General features: G+C 36.1%; 1 protein-coding gene across 1 annotated transcript; it reads left to right on the forward strand.

Annotated features, from left to right (window-relative positions):
* The first annotated feature begins 2,500 nt into the window (after window positions 1–2,500).
* LOC108715005 (putative ferric-chelate reductase 1) lies at window positions 2,501–24,135 on the forward strand. Its single transcript, XM_018259861.2, has 15 exons — window positions 2,501–2,698; window positions 6,278–6,414; window positions 8,633–8,724; window positions 12,918–12,981; window positions 14,065–14,250; window positions 14,885–14,986; window positions 16,139–16,286; window positions 17,043–17,159; window positions 17,324–17,436; window positions 18,905–18,991; window positions 19,433–19,530; window positions 19,874–19,932; window positions 20,729–20,866; window positions 23,478–23,503; window positions 23,784–24,135. The coding sequence occupies exons 1-15, from the start codon at window positions 2,509–2,511 to the stop codon at window positions 23,874–23,876; spliced, it is 1,650 nt and encodes a 549-aa protein (XP_018115350.1). The 5' UTR covers window positions 2,501–2,508; the 3' UTR covers window positions 23,877–24,135.
* Window positions 24,136–24,323: the final 188 nt, after the last annotated feature.

Genomic DNA, 24,323 nt, shown 5'->3' on the forward strand with positions numbered 1-24,323 from the left:
GTTACGCATAAAACCATGCTGGCACAGACTCATAGTATTATGATTTGCTATAAAGTCCAGTATATTATCCTTTATTAGCCCTTCAAAAAGCTTTCCTACAACAGACGTCAGACTAACTGGCCTATAGTTTTGAGGCTAAGAACGGGATCCCTTTTTGAATAGCAGCATCACATTAGCAATTCTCCAGTCTCTCAGCACCATGCCAGACCTTAATGAATCCTGAAAAATGAAGTGTGAACCATGCATCATTAGTTGTATTACTAGAATTGGAACTATTAAGAAGGAAATCTTCATTAACTGGTTCCTCATTTGTGTAGACAGAAAAAAATGAGTTCAGAATCTCAGCTTTTCTTTGTTTTTTTTGTTCTCATCAACCAGCTCACCCCCCTCTGATATTAAGAGTCCCACCCCTTTCAGCTTAATATTTTTAAAAATAACATATTTAAAAATAATTTTGGATTCTTTTTATTTCTTTCTTTCTTTTTATTTCTTTCTGCAATATCCTTTTCCATATCAATTTTAGCTTGCCTTTTTGCATGATTTATTGGCCTCCTTGTACCTTATAAACGATTCGGCTGTCCCAGCTAACTTGAAAGCCTTAAAAGCACGTCTTTTCTTAACCACCTCAACACCAACGCTTCTATTGAACAAAAAAGGTTTCGCTTTGCAACGACGTTCCTTGCTTACAAGTGGAATATACTGACAAGTATATTTATTAAGCAGCATTTTAAAGACTTCCCATTTTTGTTCTGTGTTTAACCCTGTGAAAAGCATTTCCCACTTAATATGTTGCAGAGATGCCCTTATACTGTCAAAGTTTGCACGTCTGAAATTTAGTTACTCCCTTATAGAATTGCCTCTGCAACAGAATCTCAAAGGAGACCATGTTATGATCACTATTTCCTAAATGCTCACCCACACAAATGCTAAAGATGAGATGATTATATTTTAGTTTAGATCAAGTACAAAGTACTGTTTAATTATTACAAGGAAAAAGCAAACCATTTTTAAATATTTGAATTATTTATAAAAATGGGGTTTATAGGAAATGGCCATCCCATAATTTAAAGCTTTCTGGATAAAAGGTTTTCAGATAACAGATCCCATACTTGTGTCTGGCTAAAAACAACCATATATATGGGTTTGAAATATGAATTTGAGGAGAAGAGCATAGGTTTGCCCCTGTTCATGGGTTGTCAAATAACACACAGATTCACTTATTTGACAGCCTTGGATCTGGTAGTGTAGGCATGTTTGGATCTCTAGCATATATACTGCCACAGAGAAGGGGACAGTATCAATGTAATGCATGTGGTCCTCCCTCAAAGGGATTTTCAAACCTTCTTGATTGCTATATGGTCGATTTACAGCCAGATATCAGTCAGACAAGCCTTTGGGAGAGCTCTATACATAGGTCAATAAGCTGCCGAGAGACAGAGACTTTTGTCAAAGGGGTATAAGTGTTCTAGGGTTTGGCACTAAAATCCCAGCTCTGATCATTTTATAAGATTATTAGAATTATGTTCTAGCAGTAGATAAATATGCCCTGATGAGTTTTATAGGTAAGATTCAGATTGTTTGAGAATCCTCACAAAGTGAGCATTTTTTCCCCAGAACAGAGCATATCGCATATGTAACAATCATAAGTGGTGTGGGAATTAGGATGGCAATTTCACAAAGTACATAGGCTGCCTCAGGAGCCATTATGCAGGTTTTAGGTAAAAGGTCCTAAAGCAGGAGTGCCCACAGTATTGCAGGGTCTACTTTAAGTGATGGTGTTCCATTATGATCTACAACCATAAAAACATTGTTAGCATTCTGTTTCATGGAAAATATGATTTAAATACTGATTTATGGGAAAATGTTTATTGCTATATTTAACAAACAACTATTTTGTATTTAACCTTAACATAATAAATATCTGAATGTGAAGCATAAAACATGAGATGTGCAGATTATGTCCAGCGGAGTTCACAGCAGCCATCTTCAGCCGATTATCTGCGGAATGAGACCAGAACTTCTGCAATTTTCATGCGTTTCGGCGCATGGGCAGTTGTTGCAGAAAATTGCTCCAACTGTGCATGCGCCTCTTTGCCAGTCTCATTCTGAAGATTACCGAAGAGAAGAAGATGGCTGACATGAACTCTGCTGGACTGAATCTGCACGGAGGGGTAAGTAAAGAGTTAGGGGCATTTGCCTGGTGAGGGAGCAGCTAGGCTGGGGGGGGAGGGAGAAGGGTCTATGTAGGGCAGGTGTAGGGTTTTTTTTTTATTAAGGGTTTGTTTCTCCTGTAAAGCCACCAAAAGTGGAACTAAGAAGGAACAAGTGATATATGTACAGTATACGAGCTGTGACATATGGGGCATTTCATTCAAACTTTACTTGTCAGAATGTTTGAAATGTAGTGTTTTGGGATTTTGTATGTTACCAATGCATTTTCTGAACAGCGAGTGGCCATAAGGTTTGGATATTAATAGATTCCTGTATTTGTGTTTTTTCTAGGAGAAAATGGAAGCATATTTTTTAATTCTCTTTAGTATATATTTTGCAACAGTATCTGGTTATCCATCAGGAAAAATAAGTGCTTCCTGTGATACAATGCTTCCAGTACATGGGAACAGTGCCACCCAGACAGCACCATCACCCTACTTCATCACCGTATCCACAAATACATTCAGCACTGGAGATATTATAACTGGTATGGTATACATTTGGTGTAAATATGATAAAAGTTCCAGGGGGTGTAATTAATATTATATAATACATAATGTTAGTGATTTATCAAGGACTACACTTGTGAATAGATGGTTACTGACATCGGTCCTTCTTGTGATCCCATTGTGTGTCCACACATTTGATCAGCCCAAATACAAAATATTTGCTTTCTGATTAAATGGACAATAAACAATTAGAAAATCATAAGGGCAAATTTACAGGCAGAAAATCAGGACTATGGTGGTAGTCAAGAAAATGTTAGTTGGTCAGATATTTACACTTGACCATCTAGCGACCAGACTGATCTCTAATGGTGGATACCACAAACCATCATCATGCTGTGTCCTTTTATAGTTATAAAGGATTTAGCTTGTTCTGTGGTGTTGTTCAGTGTTACATGACGTCAAATCCCAAGTGAACTGGACATGTGTACTAAGATTATAGAAAGAGAATATCTTATTAGAGGGAAACAGCTGATTTCATAGCACAAGCCTGACTTATAATGAAGTGTTAGCTCCCAAGGGAGACATATATCAGATATATGTTCCCAAGGAAGTATATATCTGAGCTTCAAATCTTGCAGTAGAGGAAGACAGTCATAACACTTCATGTCAGATAAATCCCTTTACTGTGCAGCACCACTCAGATTTTAGTTTTCTCCAGATTTTATTTAATCTCTGACATTCTCCTGTGTATTATCTCTTCCATAGCTTTAAATAAAGAGTAAAATATGAGCCCCAACCCACCTTAGACCTGCTCAGAAAGTGACTTGTTCCTCCGTGGACCAGGACAACCTTTCCTGCAAAGCAGGTGTCAGCATTCTCAAGGATATTTATACATTGGAGAACAAAATTATACTGCTTATGCTAAAAAGGGCCTTACAAGTGCTTTGGTAATGAACAGAATAACACTCTCCTCCTGTTAACCTATATCTTATGGGTATAAGTGGCTGGAATATTTTAAAATCTCAAATATATAGCCTTACATTTATCAACACTGAATCTAATCTGCAACTTAGTCACTCAGACTGAACCTATTACAGAAGGTAAAGTCGCAAGGATGTCACTTCATGGATAGTATTAATTGGCCTGCATAGTTTTGTGTCACTGATATACAAAGATTTATTTTATACAATGCCCATCCCAAAGGCATTAATAAACAAATTGAATAAAAGTGGACCTAATGCAGACACCTGTGACATCCTATTAATGACCCTAAAGAATTACAACCTCTGTACACAGTCTTTTAGACAGTTTCCTTTCTATGTTCAAGCACACCTAAAGAACTTAGCTTACTAAACAGACCAACATTTTATCTGCCATTAACAAACTCTTGCCTGCTACAGATGTCAAATGTACAGGCCTATAATTACTAGATTAAGAACAAAATTCCTCTTTAAATGCTGGACTTACATCAGCTTTGCTCTAGTTCATCAGCCATATTCCTTTTACTGTTGATATTTAAAAAATGTGGGATTACTCTTTGTTTGCGAACCAATCAGACCTTCCATTTCTATTTTTGACTTTCACATTGCTGTTTTAAAATAACAGTAATTTTAGGTTCCCTTTGAGTTAAGGGTGTTCCTTAACAATTTTAAGTTTCTTTCTTAAAGGAAAACTATACCCCCCAAACAATGTAGGTCTCCATAAATTATATTGCATAAAACAGCTCATATGTAAAACCCTGCTTCATGTAAATAAACCATTTTCATAATAATATACTTTTCTAGTAGTATCTGCCATTGGGTAATCATAAATAGAAAATTGCCATTTTAAAAAATAAGGGCCGCCCCCTGGGATCGTATGATTTACTGTGCACACAAACATACCAAACAAACCATACTTGTTAGGTCACATGAGCCAATTAACAGACAGAGTTGTGTATTTTGCTTCAACACTTCCTGTTACAGTTAGAGTTGTAGTATTTCTGGTCAGGTGATCTCTGAGGCAGCACACAGACCATTACTAAATGGTGGTTCAAGGCACGAGTTGTAAAAGGACAATATTTACTTAAATATATATACCAGTTTGGTAAGATTCTTTTATATGCCACTTAATATGATGTAAACTATCTGTTGCTTAAGTGTTCATTTTGGGGGTATAGTTTTCCTTTAAGGGAAGATATTGAGATCAGTAATGATTTCATGAAATTTTAAATGACAACCGTTTATGGTGTGTGTTTTTATCTGAAAACCTCCTGCCACAATCTACCTGTTAAAATAATTATTGCAGGGTGCTAAAGTTTGGTTTTCTTAAATTTGGAGTCATTGCTGACCCAGTGTATATTTGCTTTTTACAGCAAACATAAAATAAGATAATATTTCCCAAGTGATCTAGTACTTGTGCATTTATAATTTGTTGTGTAAGGACCACTTGATCCAATATAACATTATTCCTGGTTGGGTCATCAACAATCTGTTACATGAGATGCTGGCAGTATTATTGTTCCAATCAACATTGGGGAAATTAGAATCGACTATTAATTAGACTTGCTCCAAACCTTGCAGCCATTTCTATTTTCACTTTCTATTGGCACAACTTTTTCCTTTACATCCCTCTATACTTATAGGGGGTTATTTATCAAAGTCCAAATTTATCTCAATATTTTCTGATACAAACTCCCATCAAATTTACTCGGGTTTTCTACACTTATTTATTATTACATTTTCACAAAAACTTGCTTTGCGGGAAAAAAATCTGATTTTCACAGATTATTCAGATTTTTTCATCTAATTTTAACGATTTTCACAATTTTTTTTTATTGCCCGGAACCCAGCGCACATGAAAAAATCATTGGGACTTCTCCCATTGACTTATATGCAACCTCGATAGGTCTGAGATGCCGGATTTTCCGATTCGAGTTTCCATCCTCTGAGTTTAATAAATTCTGAAAATTTGTGATTTTTTAAAAGTCAGATATATTCAAAATGTCAACGGGACATCTGCCATCGACTTCTACGTAAACTCGGAAAGGTCTGAGTTGAGTACTTTTTTATTCTGACTTTTAACACCATTGGAGTAATGAATCATGAAAAAAATCACTCCAAAAAATGGTGTCTTCCCCTTTAAAAGTCAGACCAGAAAAAAATCTGACTTTAATAAATAACCTCCAATAGTATTTAAAATATTTAGTCATATTACTCATTCAGCCATGGTTCAGCAATGTCAACTGCACGAGCCAAAACTCCAAAGTGTGGGATACTGCCTAAAAAGTCTGTTCCTTTGAATAAATATAGAGAACGAGTCATGGTCACATGTTGTAAGCATGGGAAAATAAAGGTAAAAAACTACAACAATTACATATATAACTTCTAGGCGACACCCCACAATTAATGCTACTTATATGGAAGACTCAAATAAATAAACAATAATGGGATGGGAAATTCATCTAATCTAGCAGAGGCAAAGCATGAATTCCTAGTAAAAAATGCTATATAAAGAAAATGCATCTTTTATCTGGTGATAAATTGTGGTTTAGTCATTTAAGTCTTAGGTGTCATGCCACCTTTGTCAGGTTGGTTATTATACAACTAATTAATTTTGTATACCTCCTTCTTTTCCAGTAACGTTACAGTCCAGTGCAGGATCTAGTTTCAAAGGATTCCTTCTCGAGGCGCGAACTGTAGGAGGAGACAGAACTACTGGATCTTTCACCATCAGAGATGGGAACACTCAGGCTCTTCCATGCAGTGCAGGAGCAGTAAGATTTTACTAATTATACCTAAACATTAATGGGATCATTTTCAAATGTATCATAAATGCAAAGCACAAAATCGACTTGCTATTTTGAGCACAAAGTAATTGCATCAATACACCCTTACTTGTGCCAATGTACTGGTTACATTATTTCTGCAACTGCAGCATCCACAACTTGCAACTTAAATTATGCTGAAATTCACTGTTTTGTGGGACTACAAATATAACGTAGATTTTAACATGCCATTACCCTCAGTAAGTACTGGAAATAAAAAAAATGGAAAAGAGCAGAGAATTCTAGAATTAGCATTTCAGCAGCAGCTGGTAAGCCTTTCAGCAGGAAGGAAACTTTCTTATATACAATCCTTTCCTATCCATTGTAGGAAAAAGTTAACATGAGATTAATTTATCATATAATGTTTGTTTTGGTCTATAAGGTTGCTAGGGTCACTGACCCTCAAACATGAATACAAAGATAAGTCCACAATGGAAAGGTTAGTAGCTAAAAATAATAACAATAAAATCTAGCTTTACAAGCAGCCTACATTCTGGTTGTTGGAGTCAATGACCTAAGCCGACTGATAGCAATGAGAAATGTAGGATAAAGAAAGCAAATAATTAAAAAAGCACAAAATATAATAAAAAGACCAGTTGAAAGCTTCTTAGTTTATTACCCTACAATATACTAGTGTAAATGTCACCTTTGCTTGGGTCAGTCACCATACTATTTGAAGGATTGTCTGGCTCAGTCTGGCAAGCCCATTGATCTCCATGGAGTCAACCAGACTTATTTTTTGTACATGTAACTTCAATTTTAAAAGTCAGTATTGAATCTGAATCATATTAACGTTTCACATTTTTTCCTCACAAAATCATGCGTTTTTTGTTGAACAATATTTTGATGTTGCAAAATCTGCCTCACTAAGTTGCTAGTCCCAGTTAAAGGGATACTGTCATGGGAAAAATTATTTTTTTTCAAAATGAATCAGTTAATAGTGCTGCTCCAGCAGAATTCTGCACTGAAATCCATTTCTCAAAAGAGCAAACAGATTTTTTTATATTCAATTTTGAAATCTGACATGGGGCTAGACATATTGTCAATTTGCCATACACGGGCCGATAAAAGCTGCCGACAGACCGATCGGATCAGCCCGATATTGCCCTCCTCAAGGTGGGCATATCGAAGGGAGATCCGCTCGTTTGGCGACATCGCCGAATGAGTGGATCTCTCCATGTATGGGCACCTTTAGAGTGATATCACTCCCCTCCCTTTTTTCCTCCAGCAGCCAAACAAAAGAACAATGGGAAGGTAACCAGATAGCAGCTCCCTAACACAAGATAACAGCTGCCTGGTAGATCTAAGAACAACACTCAATAGTAAAAACCCATGTCCCACTGAGACACATTCAGTTACATTGAGAAGGAAAAACAGCAGCCTGCCAGAAAGCATTTCTCTCCTAAAGTGCAGGCACAAGTCACATGACTGGGGGCAGCTGGGAAATTGACAAAATGTCTAGCCCCATGTCAGATTTTAAAATTGAATATAAAAAAATCTGTTTGCTCTTTTGAGAAATGGATTTCAGTGCAGAATTCTGCTGGAGTAGCACTATTAACTGATTCATTTTGAGAAAAAAAATTTTCCCATGACAGTATCCCTTTAAGGCAAATGTTGAACTTGGGAATGTATAAAAAGTCAAAGAGAAGAAAATGAGCAGCAACTTCAGGCTGTGTTAAAAAATTATTTGCAAACTTTGGTTTACAAGTTTTCCAGTATTTTGGTTACTTTCTTCTCTTGGGTGATATAATATTCATGGTTGGGGACACTACAGAGCAAACACTTGGTGAGGCATCTGGTGTTATCAGGCTACAGACTACTGGCTGGAAGTGAACAGTGGGGAGTTTTGAGAGGCATATTTCACTGCACTTATAAAAAGGCAAATCTATTCCTTCCACTGTATACCTACCCCCACTGTGCAGCTATTACATTATGTGCCTATTGACACAGCCTGCAGTGGGAACCCTGGAATTATCTCCAAGTACAGTTTGACTGTAGCTCCAGAAAAGACTAGATGGTGCAACTTTGTGGAAGAACAAGGAATGTTCACAACTATTTTGTTTATTTTGCCAAAACCACACTTTCAGCTGCATTTGTGAATCAGCCCTAGCGTTTTCTGCTAGAATCCATTAACATGTTAACCAATATCTTTTCTCTTTCTATCCAGAGTTCAGCAGTCAGCCACACAAGTAGTACTATAAAGACATCTATTACCACTTCTTGGACTGCTCCTGCTGGAACAGGGCCCACATACTTCAGGTACATCTGGTTACAGAAGGCTTTGTGATGATATGGATTATTGTGCTTGGATTATGAAGTAAACAGCTGACTGGTTGAATTGACAGGAAGTTTAGTACCAGAAATAGCAGGCAGGGATTATCCGATATTGGTTTAAGAAATAATCTTTTTGAACATCTGTAGGAATTATTCAATTTGATTCAATTAAAATATTAGACAGACTCGCAACAATATATAGTCCAGCTGCAAAAGTGATTAAAATTAAATAAACAAAAACTTGCCTCATTCTAGATATTGTGGCAGATTGCATCAGTCAATTGACATAAAAGATTCCCAAAAAATTATTTTTGACATAAGCACATACAGGTACATGACATTTACCAAATGAGAATGTGTTAATTTTACTTGAGTTGGTGATTTGTTTTTGTTTGGAAACTCAGGGCTCTAGTACAGCTTGCCCTGGGATGTTCCTTAATGTCTTCTTGATTGGCCAAAAGGATTGTCTGGTGTCTTCATACTTTATTATATTATTACAATACACAAAAGCCATGAATATCTTGTAAATTATATCCTTATAAATGGTGACTAGTGATGTCATGAGTTATAAATGGTGAGTAGTGATGTAATTTTTGTCACATGATTCACTAAAACTTGTAGTATAATAAATAAAGTACCCCTGTTGCAAAATATGAGTATATTAGAAGTCACCTCTAGTGATGGGGGAATTTCTCCCATTTTGCTTCGCAGAAAAATTAGTGAATTTCCAGTGAAATTCGCGAAACAGCAAAAAATTCATGAAAACAATTTGCGAAACTCAGAAATTTTGACACGAGCGACTTTTCGGACGCGTTTTCCACGGGAGATTTGCGACAAATTCACCGAAAATTCACCGCAAATTCACGACAGGCAAATTTATTCGCTCATCACTGACCTCATGGAACTCAGAGGCCACATGCTTTTATATGGTCATGGAACTCCTCGGTGACTTATAATATCCTTATATTTTACAATAGGGGTTACTTTATTCACTATTTATTATATTATATTAGGGTTATCTGTTCACAAAAACATACAAATTCCTGTTAAGATATATACTAGATCGAAAATATTTCTATTTCCGGAATAGACTTGATGACTTTTGTGAACTTTTGGTAACATGTAAAATGTTGGAGTCCTTGAAAATGAATTGACAAGCAACTTATATATTAATATTAATCCAATTTGTAGGGTTTACACTATTAATAGGGACAGAGAATTTCATCCTACAGCCAAAACATCTTGTTTCTACTCACAGTCCCCAAACATCTTTGACTGACTGTGAGTAGAAACAGGATGGTTTGACTATGGGATGAAGATATCTGTATGGTCGCTGAAGAAAATTGCTGATTGTGGGAACATTCTGCATGTGGCTATAGGAATTGATCTTTATGTTGAGGGGGGAATATGGCTTGAACTCAATTAAGGTGATTTTACTCTCAGCAACACCACAAAGACCATAATTAGAGATTTAAAAAACCAAAGGTGCATTTGTTTCTTGCAGTTGAACTGAGGACACTTTTATTCAAAGTTTATACAGCTTTCACTAACATCTTCATCTTTACCTTCTCAATCCTACCACTTCCCTAAAGCTCAGCCTCCTGGTACACATTGACCTTCCTGGCCTACCAGTGTCCAAGTTGACACAAACTAAGGGGTCCCACTGACAACAATTTATGAGGATTTTGCTGGCCCTGATATTGTACTTGCAAGGTACCCCTGTAGTGATGCTGAACTGAGCTCCTTTTGCATTATATAACTATAGGAAATAATGTGGTAGCAGAGTCACACACAGTTGAAGGCGTTCAGGGGGCAAAATTGGGAACCTTTAGAATCTGCCACAATATTGATTGCCTAATTGCAGGTTAATTACACTGCAATTCTAGGAAATAATGTTACAGTGTGGGTACAAATGCCAAACTGTGCTGGGGGTTTTTGAACATTCTGTTCCTTTAATAAATAAGCCCTTAAGTGTTTCATCGTTTACTTAATTTATCACCAGGTAGAAAAGAGTTATGAGTTATTCTTGCAACAATTTTCATGAATTAATTTGTTTATTTTTGCTTCGGCCTCCCTTTTCCTCCTTAAATGTTGACATCTATTATCACAGTTGTCTGATATTACTGTGACCGCAGAAATAAGTGCAGAATAAAATATTTGGGCTAAACCATAGCAAGGGTCAGTTTATGAAAGGAGCAGACTTCTCCTAGCTTATCTTATCCAGTCAGTACTATTTGGAACTAATGAGACTAAACAGCTAACAAAGGAGATTGACGTAATGAAACCATTGCTTTACAAATATGTATAGGCATTCCGAGTGCAATAACTGCCTTAGAAAGCTTACCCACAGGGAAGGGCTGAACACCTCACACAAGTCTGCAGATAACCCCTGAAGTATTTCCAGGAATAAATGAGTAATGGGTGTCTTTGTAAAGACGTATATTAAAGGAGAAAGAAAGTGCTTTAGAAACCTTAGGACAAACTTATCTAGTGGCACAGGATTGCACTTGCTAACCCTGCTGCACTATTCAGTAATAAAACAGTCCATTGTACTAGATCCAAACTAAGATATAATTAATCTTTATTGGAAGCCCAGCCTATTCGGTTTATTTAATGTGTTTAAATGGACAGAAAGACACATTACTTATAGCCTCTCAATTTGGAAGGTTTACTGTTTTCTGAACAAACCCATTGCATTAAAGGAAAATGTACTAGTAACACTGAGGCCACAGATTTTGACCGCAAGATCCATTGTGTTCCATTCAATAAATACTGGTTGAAGAGCAAAGGAAATATAAGCCACATGGATTAAATGCATTAGCTTTTTTTATTTGATCCTGTCTCTTTGTTAATATACCTTTTGTGCTTGGAATATATCTATATAGCAACCAAAGCTCATGTTGCTAGCTCTCAGCATACATTCATTGGTTCAGCAACCTTGTACAATTGTTTAATAAAAAAAATGAGTTATAGAAATTCGAAACTATCGTTATTTTATTTTTGTAGCACCAGCAGTTTATACTTTATTTATTATTATTATTATTATTATCATTATTATTAACATTCACGGGTTAAAGGAATTAAAGGGGTGGTTCACTTTAAGTTAACTTTTAGGGGCAGATTTATCAAGGGTCGAATTTCGAAGTACAAAAACGTCAAAATTCGACCATCAAATTAAAAAACTTCGAATTCGAATATCGAATTTGAAGTTTTTTCACCGAATTTGGCAATACTGTGATCGAATAAAAATCACTCGAACGATTCGAAGGATTTCATCGATCGATCGAAGGATTTTTATTCAATGTGTAAAGACTTAGTAAATGGTTGTAGAAGGTCCCCATAGGCTAACATAGCACTTCGGCAAGTTTAATTTGGCAAAGTATTGAAGTCGAAGTTTTTTTAAAGAGACAGTACTTTGATTATCCAATGGTCAAATATTCGAACGATTTTTACTTCCAATCGAAGTAGAAGTAAATTCGAAGTCGTAGTATCCTATTCGATGGGCGAAGTATCCTAAAAAGTTTCTTCGAATTTCGAATTTTTTTACTTCGGAAATTCCCTCGAATTCACTTCGACCCTTGATAAATCTGCCCCTTAGTATGTTTTAGAATGGACAAATTGAAGCAACTTTTCATTTGGTCTGTATTTTTTGTAGTTTTAGAATTATTTCTTCTGACTCTTTTCCTGCTTTCAAATGGGGGTCACTGATGCCATCTAAAAACAAATGCTCTGTAAGGCTGCAAATTTATTGAAATAACTACTGTTTTATTACTCATTTTTCTATTTAGACCCGCTCTTATTCATATTACAGTCTCTTATTTAAATCAATTTATTGCTGAAATTGCAAACTGCAGAGCTGCTGAATAAAAAACGAAATAATTAAAAAAACACAAATGATACAAAATAAAAACCAATTGCAAATTATCTCAGCATATCCCTCTCTACATCATACTAAAAGTTAAATTAAAGGAGAACAACCCTTTAACGAACCCTGCTCACAAGAGTGGGGTAGACAATCCGTTTGTCTAGTGAATGAGACTTTGGCAAATCTGCTTATTTGGCAAACTTTAGTGAAACTGTTCTTTGCTATCAGGGTATAAATTATTTTTCCTTTGTAGTTAGCCTCTTGCTTGTATCCAGTTACAGATATTCACTGAACATTTACTTTATTTTTCCAGGGCAACTGTTCTGATGAGTTACAGTGTATTTTGGAGCCGAGTGGAGAGTGAACCTGTTATGGCAGTAAGTCTGTCTCTATTACTGTTTACTTTCTGAGATACTTATCTATGAATGCACCACAATAGCTGAGTTTTACTCCTCTTACACCAACAGACACTGGCAATGAACAAAGCGCAAACATCAATCATTTACACAAGAACATTTTCCTCTTTTTTGATGATTCCTCCAGCTGGTATACACTGTTTACACTGGAGCCTGTACAGTATATATTTATCCCAAGGGAACAACCTGACATCCAACATGGTTTTGGGACTTAATTAATTACAGTCATTACGTTTCTTCATAATAAAAAAAAGATATATATATTGAACGTTGTGCTCACCACTAACTTGCAGAGGACTTCTTATATTTGTATATATAAATATATGTACAGATGTATATAATGAGGGATATTATAAGTCTAGTGTTTTTATACAGGTCATGGAACTCAGAGGTAACTTCTAATATCCTCATATTTTACAATAGGGGGTACATTATTAATTATAATACATACGTTTCAGTGAATCGGGTGGCAGAAAATACATCACTAATTATTAATTATAAAATTAATTTACTAATTAAGATGGCAAAGAATGATTCAACAACTGGATTTTCCGGTTTATTGCTGTTTATAATCTATAACTATTTTATAAAGAAAAAAAGTTTTACTGTAAGTGATAAACAAGTCTTAAAAAGTCAACTTGTTCTCTTATACCAGAGAAAGGAAAGCAGCCCAGAGATCTCCTCAGGCGAAGCTCTTTGCTAAAATCTAAATAAGTAGAACCTCAAGGGCCACCTCTACATGGGGTACTACAGGATAAAAAAAAAATTGTATTTAATATGTATATTAAATAGGAACATTTGTCTCTTCCTGTTATTTAACATGATTGTTCTGCCACTTCTGGGGAGGTCAAAAGTTACAGTAGATGAGAGGTCTGAAAGTGAGCCGCTGTCCTGCTTGACCCTGAGCATGACGGAGAAGCAACAAACACCCATAAGAAATGATACAGAATGTTTGTGAAGTAGTTTTATTACATATTCACTACAGTTTAATGGACTATTCATAGTAACTACTACCCTTCTGTAGTATTATCCATCTTCTTCTAGTTACAGATTTCTAATACCACATGTGGTACACAGAAGATCTGCTTTAGCAACCCACCAAACTGCAGCCCAGACAACAGCAGCTGTCTCTTCATGTCTTCTGTCCCAGCCAATAATGGATTTGTCTTTGAAATGAGCGGCTCAACCCCAGGATATCTAGCCATTGCATTTTCTGATGATCAGCTGATGGTAAGATCAACGCAGATATATGATATGTTATGAGGAGTCTCTACTTAAAGGAGTTGTTTACCTTTAAATTAAGTTATTTACGGCATTAGAAATGTGGGATAGATCTAAAATGTTTACAGCAGCTTAATATATTTTATAATCTATTTTTTGCTTTATCAAAATGATAACAAAACTGTGGGAAAATGTGCAAAACAGTGAAAATCTGCAAAACACATTGAAGTCAATGGGCTGTTTTGCAGCAACTTTTTCTGCGCATAATATGCTGGAGTCTAGGGGTTTTTTTTTTGGTTTCATGAAAATATTCACCGATTGAGTCTATGGGAATTTTTTATGGCACTTTTTTGTGCACAATACATGGGGGGGGAGTATTTACATATTAATCCATAAATGCCAATCATCACTACTTCAAACCCACTGTTTTTACAAGCCCCTCACTGTTCTCAGAATAGAACATTATGGAACTTCATTCTATGGTATATTGAAAAAAATAATCTTCGTTGGTACATTCAAAACAATTCCAAACCTTAAAGTTACTTTAGGGGGTCTTGTGAAAGTCATATATCTTTACCATACTGAAGCTATCATCACAGCACCCAGGCTCAAGATATTTAACCAAAACATCTCTAATTTGTAGGGAAACGATGATATTTACATCTGTACCAGAAATTCAAGTGGAAACATCCTGGTCCAACAAGCCTTTTCTACTGGACATGTCACTCCCCAAGCTAGAAACATAGTAAGTCCATTGGAACTTTCCATAATTAAGAGCTTCTGGATAACGGATCCTTACCTGTACTTCTATTATGGATTTTAAAGGGGACCTGTCACCCAGCATGAAAAGCAGTATAATAAAAGTTTCTTTTAAATTAAATATGGAACCCAAATTCTTTTGTTTTATTAACACACCCATAACTGTTACACATTTGTTTAAAAGTCTCATTTGTCAATCATATATTGCTTGCCCCCTCCTCTATGCCTTTCACTTTTCAATCTGCACTTCCTAGATGTCTGTGCACTCCTCACATTCCCCTCCTTCCTCACCTGCCTGAATAACAGTGTCCACAAAATGGCACCTGTCTGCTCCATTTGAAAATACTGAAAACAGTAATGATTTTTCAGGTGTTTTATCTAAAGCCTAAGCAGAATATAAAGTTAGTAACATTAAAGAAACAAAAACGCCAAAAAATATATTTTAAAGTAATTTGAATAAAATGTACTGTTGCTATGCTATGCATGTCGATGTGTTTGCTTTAGAAAGACTATGATAGTTTATATAAATAGGCTACTATGTAGCCATAGGAGTAGCCATTCAAGCTAAACAATGAGAAAAAGCATAGGCTACTTAGCAAATAACACTTAAATTCTGTAAATAGAATAGAGTATAGAGATTATATAGAGTACATCTGGTACCTGCTATGTAGCCCGTGCTTTGAATGGCTGCCACCATGGCAGCAGCTTGTTTATATAGCTTTAGTAGTGTTTCTGAATTAAACACACCAGTTGAACCAGTGCAGGGAAACAGTTCATTATATTTTAATTATTTTAAAACAATTTAATTTTCTTGTGTTACTGTTCCTTTAAATTAGATAAATTAAATTAATGTGGCTTTCCAACACAATTAGTTGCTTTTTAACTTTTTTTTTGCAGATATGCATTGTTGTGTTAAAAGTGGGAGCTTGACATGGGTGGTGCCCTGTGAATATTTTGTATTTCCTGGATGTTTGTGTTATAATTAATGATCTAATGCTTTATAGCCTTTAACCCATTACTATTGCTTCAAACATCTGTAGGATAAATGTCATGAGAATTATATTTTACTATTTTTACATTTTATATTAATATTTAATATTTTTTGATCTTTCTATTGCCAAATGTTTTCTTTTTCTAGAGTACCACAGGCTCTATAGTTGCATCTTACATAGGTGGAGTGTTAAAATGCTCCTTCATTAGCCAGATGAGCATCTCCACCCAGGCTCGAGCCAGTACAGCCCCCAGCTACTACATTTTCCTTGGAACAGGCCCATCCCAAGGAAGTGGTAAGTGTGGCAAAGAACCCAACATTTGGTGAGGAATCACACAAATACTTTATGAATCTGTTATGCACATGTCAAGAGAAAAAGAAAACGCATCAACACCACATACAACAAAATATTTAATTACTTATGACAGACCAAGTACTGTAGTACAGACTCTTTTTTCTATGATTGCAACTCACACTTGTCTCAAATTGGAAAAGACACATCAAATAGTGACAGCTTTGACCCTATATGAGGTATGGGCGAATTTCTCCGCATTGTTTTGCTGTGGAAATGACGCCCATAGACTTGTATGGCGGTGTGTGCCCAAAAAAAACACATGCGTCAAAAAAAATTTTGCCGCACGTCAAACATTTTTGGACGCCCATAGACTTTAATTTCGCTGGCGGCAAATTTTTGGTGAATGAAACGGGACAAATTCACCCATCCCTACCTATATTACTTTCTGATATGGATATTCATGAAAATCCTAATCCTATCAGTTGGCTCGTTGATCGGGCTGGCTGGAAAAACTTTGATCAGGCGCATTTGACAGTACCCGAACATCGTCCACTGTTTAATGCTGAATCGTCAGATACAGGTAGCTATTGTTTCTATCTGTAAATCTGATTATTCAGCTCTACACGTGTGTATTGAAACGAATGATCTTTCTTGGAAAGATCTTTTTCAGGAAAGATTGTACTCGTAGCATGTATGGCCACCTTTAGTCTATAAGTGATATCGTTTGTAAAATGTAACACAATCTTTTAAATGCAGGTCAGATACTCATGCACACAACCAAGCCACTAATATCAGCCAGTAGAATTGATCTCTCCAGTTTTGCTGCTAGTGCAAGTGTACAGAGTGGAACACCTCCTGTTACTCTTGGCCACGGTAAGTAATGATATAACTGTATCTATATCACCGTTTTGGGTTTTTTTTTCCATAGCCTCCAAGGACTACATACTTTTCCATAGCCAAGCAAAGAGTATTTAAATAGTACACCAACAAGAGCAATGTGGGTACTTATTAACCAACAAGTGACTAATGTGTTACAGGTGCACTGATGCTTATTGCCTGGATGACTACAGGGACTATTGGAATGCTTATAGCTCGTTATATGAAACATGCAGCTAATAAGACAGTCATTGGAAAAGGTCTTTGGTTTTTGGTGAGTCTAATTTGTGAAGGCACAAAACATCTGCTTCTACTCTTGTGTTACTGAATTTGGGTTTAAGTAAGATTAATTCTAGATTAGTGATGTTGTTGTCCAATCTCGGGCCCTTCTTCTGTCAAATGCACCTTCTTACATCCTTGACCAGCCTTTGTCTGCAGTGACCTACTGGTTTGTTAGTAGTGATGGGCGAATCTATTCGCCAGGTGCAAATTTGCGGCAAATTCCCGTGATTCACAAAACTGCTGCAAAAAATTTGCCGGCGTCTAACAAAAATGGACGCTGGCATCCAAAAACAGACGCTGTCGTTGAGAAATGGGACAAATTCACCCATCACTATTTGTTAGTCTAACAATACAGCAGCTGGAGTAATGCTGACTGTATTTTTCTGTTCTTTTACAGGGATAATATACCATTCGTTTTTTATATGAGTTCATTCAGTTGGACTTCTGTAAAAAAGTTGCATAAATTCTGAACTTCCTAAAATACAGCATAGATATAAATACATTTGTACACAGACATTCTGGACATTCATGAAAGCCTGATAGTCTATCTCCCAACTCCTTAGGCTCATAATGTCATGCAACCTCTCCTTCAACTTGTTCTCATATTGATTACTAGGTGTACCTCTGCTTTCCATAGTAGGTCATGCACAGATGCATCCCCACATTTTCCTTCCCAAATGTATGCACAATCTGAGCAAAAATTTTTAAATTGCAGACATATATATTGTCATTTTGTGGCACTTCCAAACAGATGTACTGAGTTCTGGTGTGCTTCTAGTTCTCATTATATATATATATATATATATATATATATATATATATATATATATATATATATATATATATATTCAACTATATTCTTGTATACTTATAACCATATATTGTATTACAGTGTTCTTGCATCTTTGAATTTATTCCAACATTAGCTCAGTGTGAAAATAAACACTGTGTAAATAGATAGGCTGTGCAAAATAAAAAATGTTTCTAATATAGTTAGTTAGCCAAAAATGTAATCTATAAAGGCTGGAGTGAACAGATGTCTAATAAAACAGCCAGAATCCAACTTCCTGCTTTTCAGCTCTCTAACTCTGAGTAAGTCAGCGACTTGAAGGGGGGCCACATGGTACATTTCTGTTCAGTGAGTTTGTAATTGATCCTCAGCATTCAGCTCAGATTCAAAAGCAACAGATATGACCCATGTGGCCCCCCTCAAGTCTCTGATCAGTTACTGCCTGGTAGCCAGGGTAACCAGTCAGTGTAAACCAAGAGAGCTGAAAAGCAGGAAGTTGGGTTCTGACTGACAAGTTATACATCAAATCACTCCAGCCTTTATACATTACATTTTTGGCTAACTAACTATATTAGAAACATTTTTTATTTTGCACAGTCTATCTATTTACCCAGTTTTTATTTTTACACTGAACAATTCCTTTAAGTAGAAACTAAACTTTTTCTTTCAGCTTCATGTTTTCCTAATGGTCCTGACCATAATTCTGACAGTCACTGCATTTATCATGGTTTTTGTTGAAGTCTCTGGCTGGAGTGGTGTAAGTAAATGTATTTTTTGTTTTTCATACTAAAATCTTGCTAATTTGAATTGGTACAATCATTGTTTCAATGCTTAAGCTTTTGTATTTAGTTATTTTAAGTCTATTACATACTGTACGTACCTAATTACATTTAAAGGAGAATGGGGGAGGGGGAAGCAATTCTAGTTGCTTACCTGCTACCCCTGCAACCCTGGGTCGGTGCTCCATTTCTTCAAGAAATACACCATTTTGGGGTACTGTTTGATGAGCACCAAGCTTCCATCTTTTTTGGTATTCCAAGAAGTGCTCAACGCAGCTCTTCAAGTTACCTAAACACGTGTAAAGATTGTTCAGAAAAACAAAAGATGGACAATGGACATAGATATACTTTATATGTGGAAGATGGTGTATGGAATACACATGGTATAAATTCTAATTAAACTTCTACTGCTTGCACAGGATATTGGGGCCCATCCTATTCTTGGCTGCATTGTAATGATTCTCACATTTCTTCAACCATTTGGAGCTTTGTTTCGTCCAGACCCCAATCATAAAAGGTACAGGAATTCACAGCTTTATATTGTGCCTATAGTACATTGTAATCTTGCACTGTCCTCAATAAAATCTACTGATAGACTGTGGAGAATGCATGCAATACCATTGATTTTTTAAATAATTTGGTACATTGATCTTTATCATTGAATTCTTGTGTGGGAAAGACATTCCTGATATATTTTAAATATAAACGATATGCTAGACTGATAATATACTTTGGGATCAGCAATGGAAATGGGAGTTAAGCTGCTGTTAGATTACCCTGGGCACAGAAGTATTACACCCATTTTATTAACATTTATATAGTATGAAAAAATACTGCTGACACTGCAACTACATTTACAGGCGTTTCATCTTCAACTGGGTACATGGTCTGAATGCACTGGTGATCAAGGTATTAGCGGGTAAGATTTTTTGCCTAGAAGAACAGCATGTCTCCATATTCAGAGTAACATAATTGGGTCTGTTAAGACGTCACACCCTGTTCTCTTCGATTTATAAGTGTACAGTAGGTCTAATGCAGTGCTCTACAAAAACTGGAGTAAAACTGTCAATTAGCTTGGGAGGTTGTGAAATTTTTACCATTCACACTTTTCAAGACTACTACATTGCTTTCAATAGTGGATAGCACAGCTAAACATGGCTCTCCCATATCTCTTGTTTAACAAGTAGAGGCTCCAGACAAATACAAGGTACACACAGGAACTACATAAGAAAGATATTTAAAAATGTAGCCTTAGAGACATATAAACTCATTGCATAGCCATTGAAGACACCCTGGACAAACAAAGCACAGCCAAGGAGCACTTAATGCGTCATGCACATCATGACCATTACTGGCTCCCAGTCAGGGCCAGGACTAGGGTAGGTGAAGAAAAGGCATGTATCTAGAGTGCAACTGGGGCAGCACTAGAACCCTACGCACATACTGTACCTCTTTTCTCTTTGGTTACTCTGACCCTGTACATCAGAGAGCAGGAGAGTGGATCATTACTGTGTATACATAGAAAATATTGCATTTCAGGTCATATTAATTTTAGGCTTTAGTTCACCTTTAATATTCAACTTCTGCAAGAGAAAATTTAGTTAAAAGAGAAAGGTGTATTAGGCAATCTAGTCAGTTTAGAGCTCAGGGACGCTAGAAGCAGGTAACAGACCTATTGCTTTCTGCAGTTACCACCATTTTTCTTGTCTCTTCAGTGGCTACCATATTCCTTGGCCTGCAGCTGGTGGACATTTCCTCTTCTCAATGGATGTCAAAAGTGATGGGTGGGTTTTACGGATGGGAGATTTTATTTTACATCATTCTTGAAATCAATGCACGTATGAGAACTAAAGGTAAGTAATATCCAAGGCTGTTTTCTGACTTTAGTCCTAATTGGATAAACCCAATTTTACAGATGGGTTTTTAGCTATTTGTTTCAATTAGGGGTCATTATAAATATGTTGTTGCATAGGTTATCCTTATGCTGTATGTGATGTTGAGCATCCTTTACTATTTTGGAAACACAATTAAAATAATTAACTGAAAGGAAAACTATACCCCCGAAAAATGATGATCTCTATGAAAATATATTCTGCATAAAACAGCTCATATGTAAACCCTGCTTCATGTAAAATGAACAATTTTCATAATAATAATACTTTTTTAGTAGTATGTGCCATTTGGTAATCATAAATATAAAATTTTCATTATAAAAAATAAGGGCAGAACCCTGGGATCCTAGGATTCACGGTGCACACAAACACACCAAACAAACTATATATATATATATATTAGGTCACATGAGCCAATTAACAGATGAGTTCTGTCTTTTGCTTCCACACAGTTACAGTTAGGGGCAGATTTATCAAAGCTCGAAGTACTTCGACCATCAAATAGGCCAAATTCGACTTTGACTTTGATTCGAATTGAAAAACCTTTGAAAATGCGACCACTCAAAAATTGGCACCTAAAACCTGCCGAACTACTGTTTAGCGTTTAGCCTATGGGGGACCTCCTAGAACCTATCTGAGGCTTTTGGGCAAGTTTTGAGAAGTCAAAGTTTTTTTTTTGAAAAACTTTCGAAGGGTTAAATCATTCGATTGTACGATTTTACTTATACGTAAAATACGGCCGTTTTCGCTGGAAAAAATACTTTTTTTTTACTTTGAAATTCGATCCTTGATAAATATGCCCCTTAGAGCTGCAGTATTTCTGGTCAGGTGATCTCTGAGGCAGCACAGAGACGGACCCACAAAATGGTGGGTCAAGGGAAAAGGTAAATATTCACTTAAATATTGCAGTTTGGTAAGATTCTTTAATATGTCTTTTAATTCAATATAAACTATCTGTTGCTGAAGTATTAATTTTGGGGGTATAGTTTTCCTTTAAAAGATAAATACAGCTATACCAAAAAATCTTACTCCTCAATCCTAAATTCAGGGTGTCTCCATATTACTTATCTAGCAAAGTTCAAACTTGGATGCCCTGGCAGTCATCCAGTAACCAAGGGGGTTATTTACTATAACTCAAATTTTCTCACATTATTTTAAAATTTTTTTACCAAGCTCCCAAACCCGAATACTGTTAATTTACCAATAATTATTCTCGATAAAATCGGTGCAACAAAAAGTTTCCACAAAATCGAGGGTCAATTCGAATAATTTTGACTTTTTCATATTGATGATCCAAAAACTCTACTTTTTCGAGTTGTTGCCCCAAAAACTCAAATTTATCGCCCTTGACTATCAACAATCCTGAAGGTAAAAAAAAATTCCAATTGTTAAAGGGTCGATGTGCCATGGACTTCTACATGACTTTGGCAGATTTTAGCTGGGGTATTTTCAGATTCAAATTATTAGCTGCTTCCGAGCATTATATATCTCGAAAAGTTTGAGTTTTATTTCTCTAAAAACTCGACCAGAAAAAATCGAAGTTTAATAAATAGACCCAAAGGGGCAAATTCACTAACCTGCGAAGTTGCACTAGCGCAGGCTTCGCCGCACTTCGACAGGCGAAGTTTTGCCAGGGCGCCGCTAATTCACTAAAATCCGAAGTTGCGCTCAGGGAGGCGAACGGTAGCGAAGTTGCGCTAGCATTAATTCGTCAAGCGAAGCGAAGTTACGCTAGCGATGCCTAATTTGCATACGGTGCCAAGTTAAAGTACAATGGACGTATATGTAGCAGCAAATGCATTACACTACACAAGCCTGGGAAAGCTTCATAGAATAAAATAGAGTTGTTATTTTGCCCTATACATGTGCCCACTGTATAGTTTAGGTGCCAAATGTTAGGAAATGTAGGGGGGAAGGAGGGTACCCCCCAAAAAAAATTCGATCTTTTTCAGCCTATCACCCATAAAAAAAGAAAAAACGCCATCGTTTTTTGGGACTTAGAAAAATTTTTTTTGAAGCAATCCCTAATCTACTCTATTGCACTTCGCCTGGTCTGAGGTAGCGAAGGAAGTCTGGCGTAAAAAGTAGCGTTCAGACAAATTCGCGTGTCAGTGAATTTGCGTAGTTACGTCTGTTGCACAAATTCGCCAGGCTTAAGGGTGCGAAGTAACACTAGCAAATTTACGCCAGCATCCGTTAGTGAATCGTCGAATTAACAAAAATGCGCTACGCTAGCGAATTAACGCTAGCGTTAGGCGCTTCGTCCTTTAGTGAATTTGCCCCCAAGTGTCAAAGGGGCCCCATAGACAAAAATAATTAAACTATTCTCTACAAGTATAAAAAGATCAATATTAAGGGAAATAGAATTACATTCTTCAGTGGAAAATATTAAATGTAAGCTCTGAGGGTATAGTATGTAGGAGTGGGTAAATCAACAAATCACCAGTAGAGATGTTTAGTACTTTCTTTGTATTTGCTTCACTATACTACAGAAATGTTGTTGGTATTATTTGTTTATTTTCTTCACCAGGATATAAAATCTAATGAATCTTAACAATTTCTCTTTTTACAGAATCCTATGAGAACCCAGAAAATAAGGTAAAATATACAATATATTTTTTAAAATACTTATAAATAAGGATGCATACTGTATATTAGTGCAGAGAGGTTAATAACAGAAAATCAGTATTTTATTTTAATGCTATATTGCAAAACTACATATTTTGCAATATTGCATAAAAACTAGTTGCGCCAGCACAAGCCACTTGTATTGATAGGCAGAATGTGAAAATATCCAGGTCTAAGTAAAATGTATAGAAATGTTATACTTTCCAGCTTGGAGAAATTAACTACAATTTCTTTTAAAATTCGATTTCAGGTTCAGCGTGAGTCAGTTATACTGGTGATTTTCATCTGCGGAAATTTGGCATTGCTAATATCTTTGCTGGTCGGCATTGGACAATCAGTCTAGCTGCCCTCTATGTCACAGTACAGGCTCTTTGCCAGAAAATGACCTTTGCAAAACAGCAAACGAGTATCTGTGCTCCTTGTTTCTTAATTCCTGCTTTGCAAGCAGTGTGCCATACAGGTTTCCACTGCATGAGATGCGCTTCCAAGGACACTTCTGTGACCGTGCGAATGATTGTACAGCAGAAACCACGCTTCTTTAACTGTATGCTGTAAGCATAATATTGTAATTTACAGATTGTTTTTTAATTATGTTTTTTTACTTGTTGATTGACTGTTTAAAACAGACAATAAAAATAATTTTATAATTTGGTTTAAACATTATTGTGTATTTATTCAGCACCTGATGGGTTTTCTTTTGCTGTGCAAATCATTAGGTCTCATTTTCCTTTATCTAGGTATATGACGAATATACAGGTAACATTGCATGAGATCTTTTCCCCTTTAAGTG

Source organism: Xenopus laevis, chromosome 4S, assembly GCF_017654675.1.
Source record: "Xenopus laevis strain J_2021 chromosome 4S, Xenopus_laevis_v10.1, whole genome shotgun sequence".
NCBI lineage: Eukaryota > Metazoa > Chordata > Amphibia > Anura > Pipidae > Xenopus > Xenopus laevis.

Excerpts from the sequence above, each read along its gene's own strand:
- LOC108715005 (XM_018259861.2), top strand. The coding sequence starts at position 2,509 with ATGGAAGCATATTTTTTAATTCTCTTTAGTATATATTTTGCAACAGTA. Across the intron at positions 6,415-8,632 it reads TTCCATGCAGTGCAGGAGCA|AGTTCAGCAGTCAGCCACAC; the intron begins GTAAGATTTTAC and ends CTTTCTATCCAG. Across the intron at positions 14,987-16,138 it reads CTCCCCAAGCTAGAAACATA|AGTACCACAGGCTCTATAGT; the intron begins GTAAGTCCATTG and ends TTCTTTTTCTAG.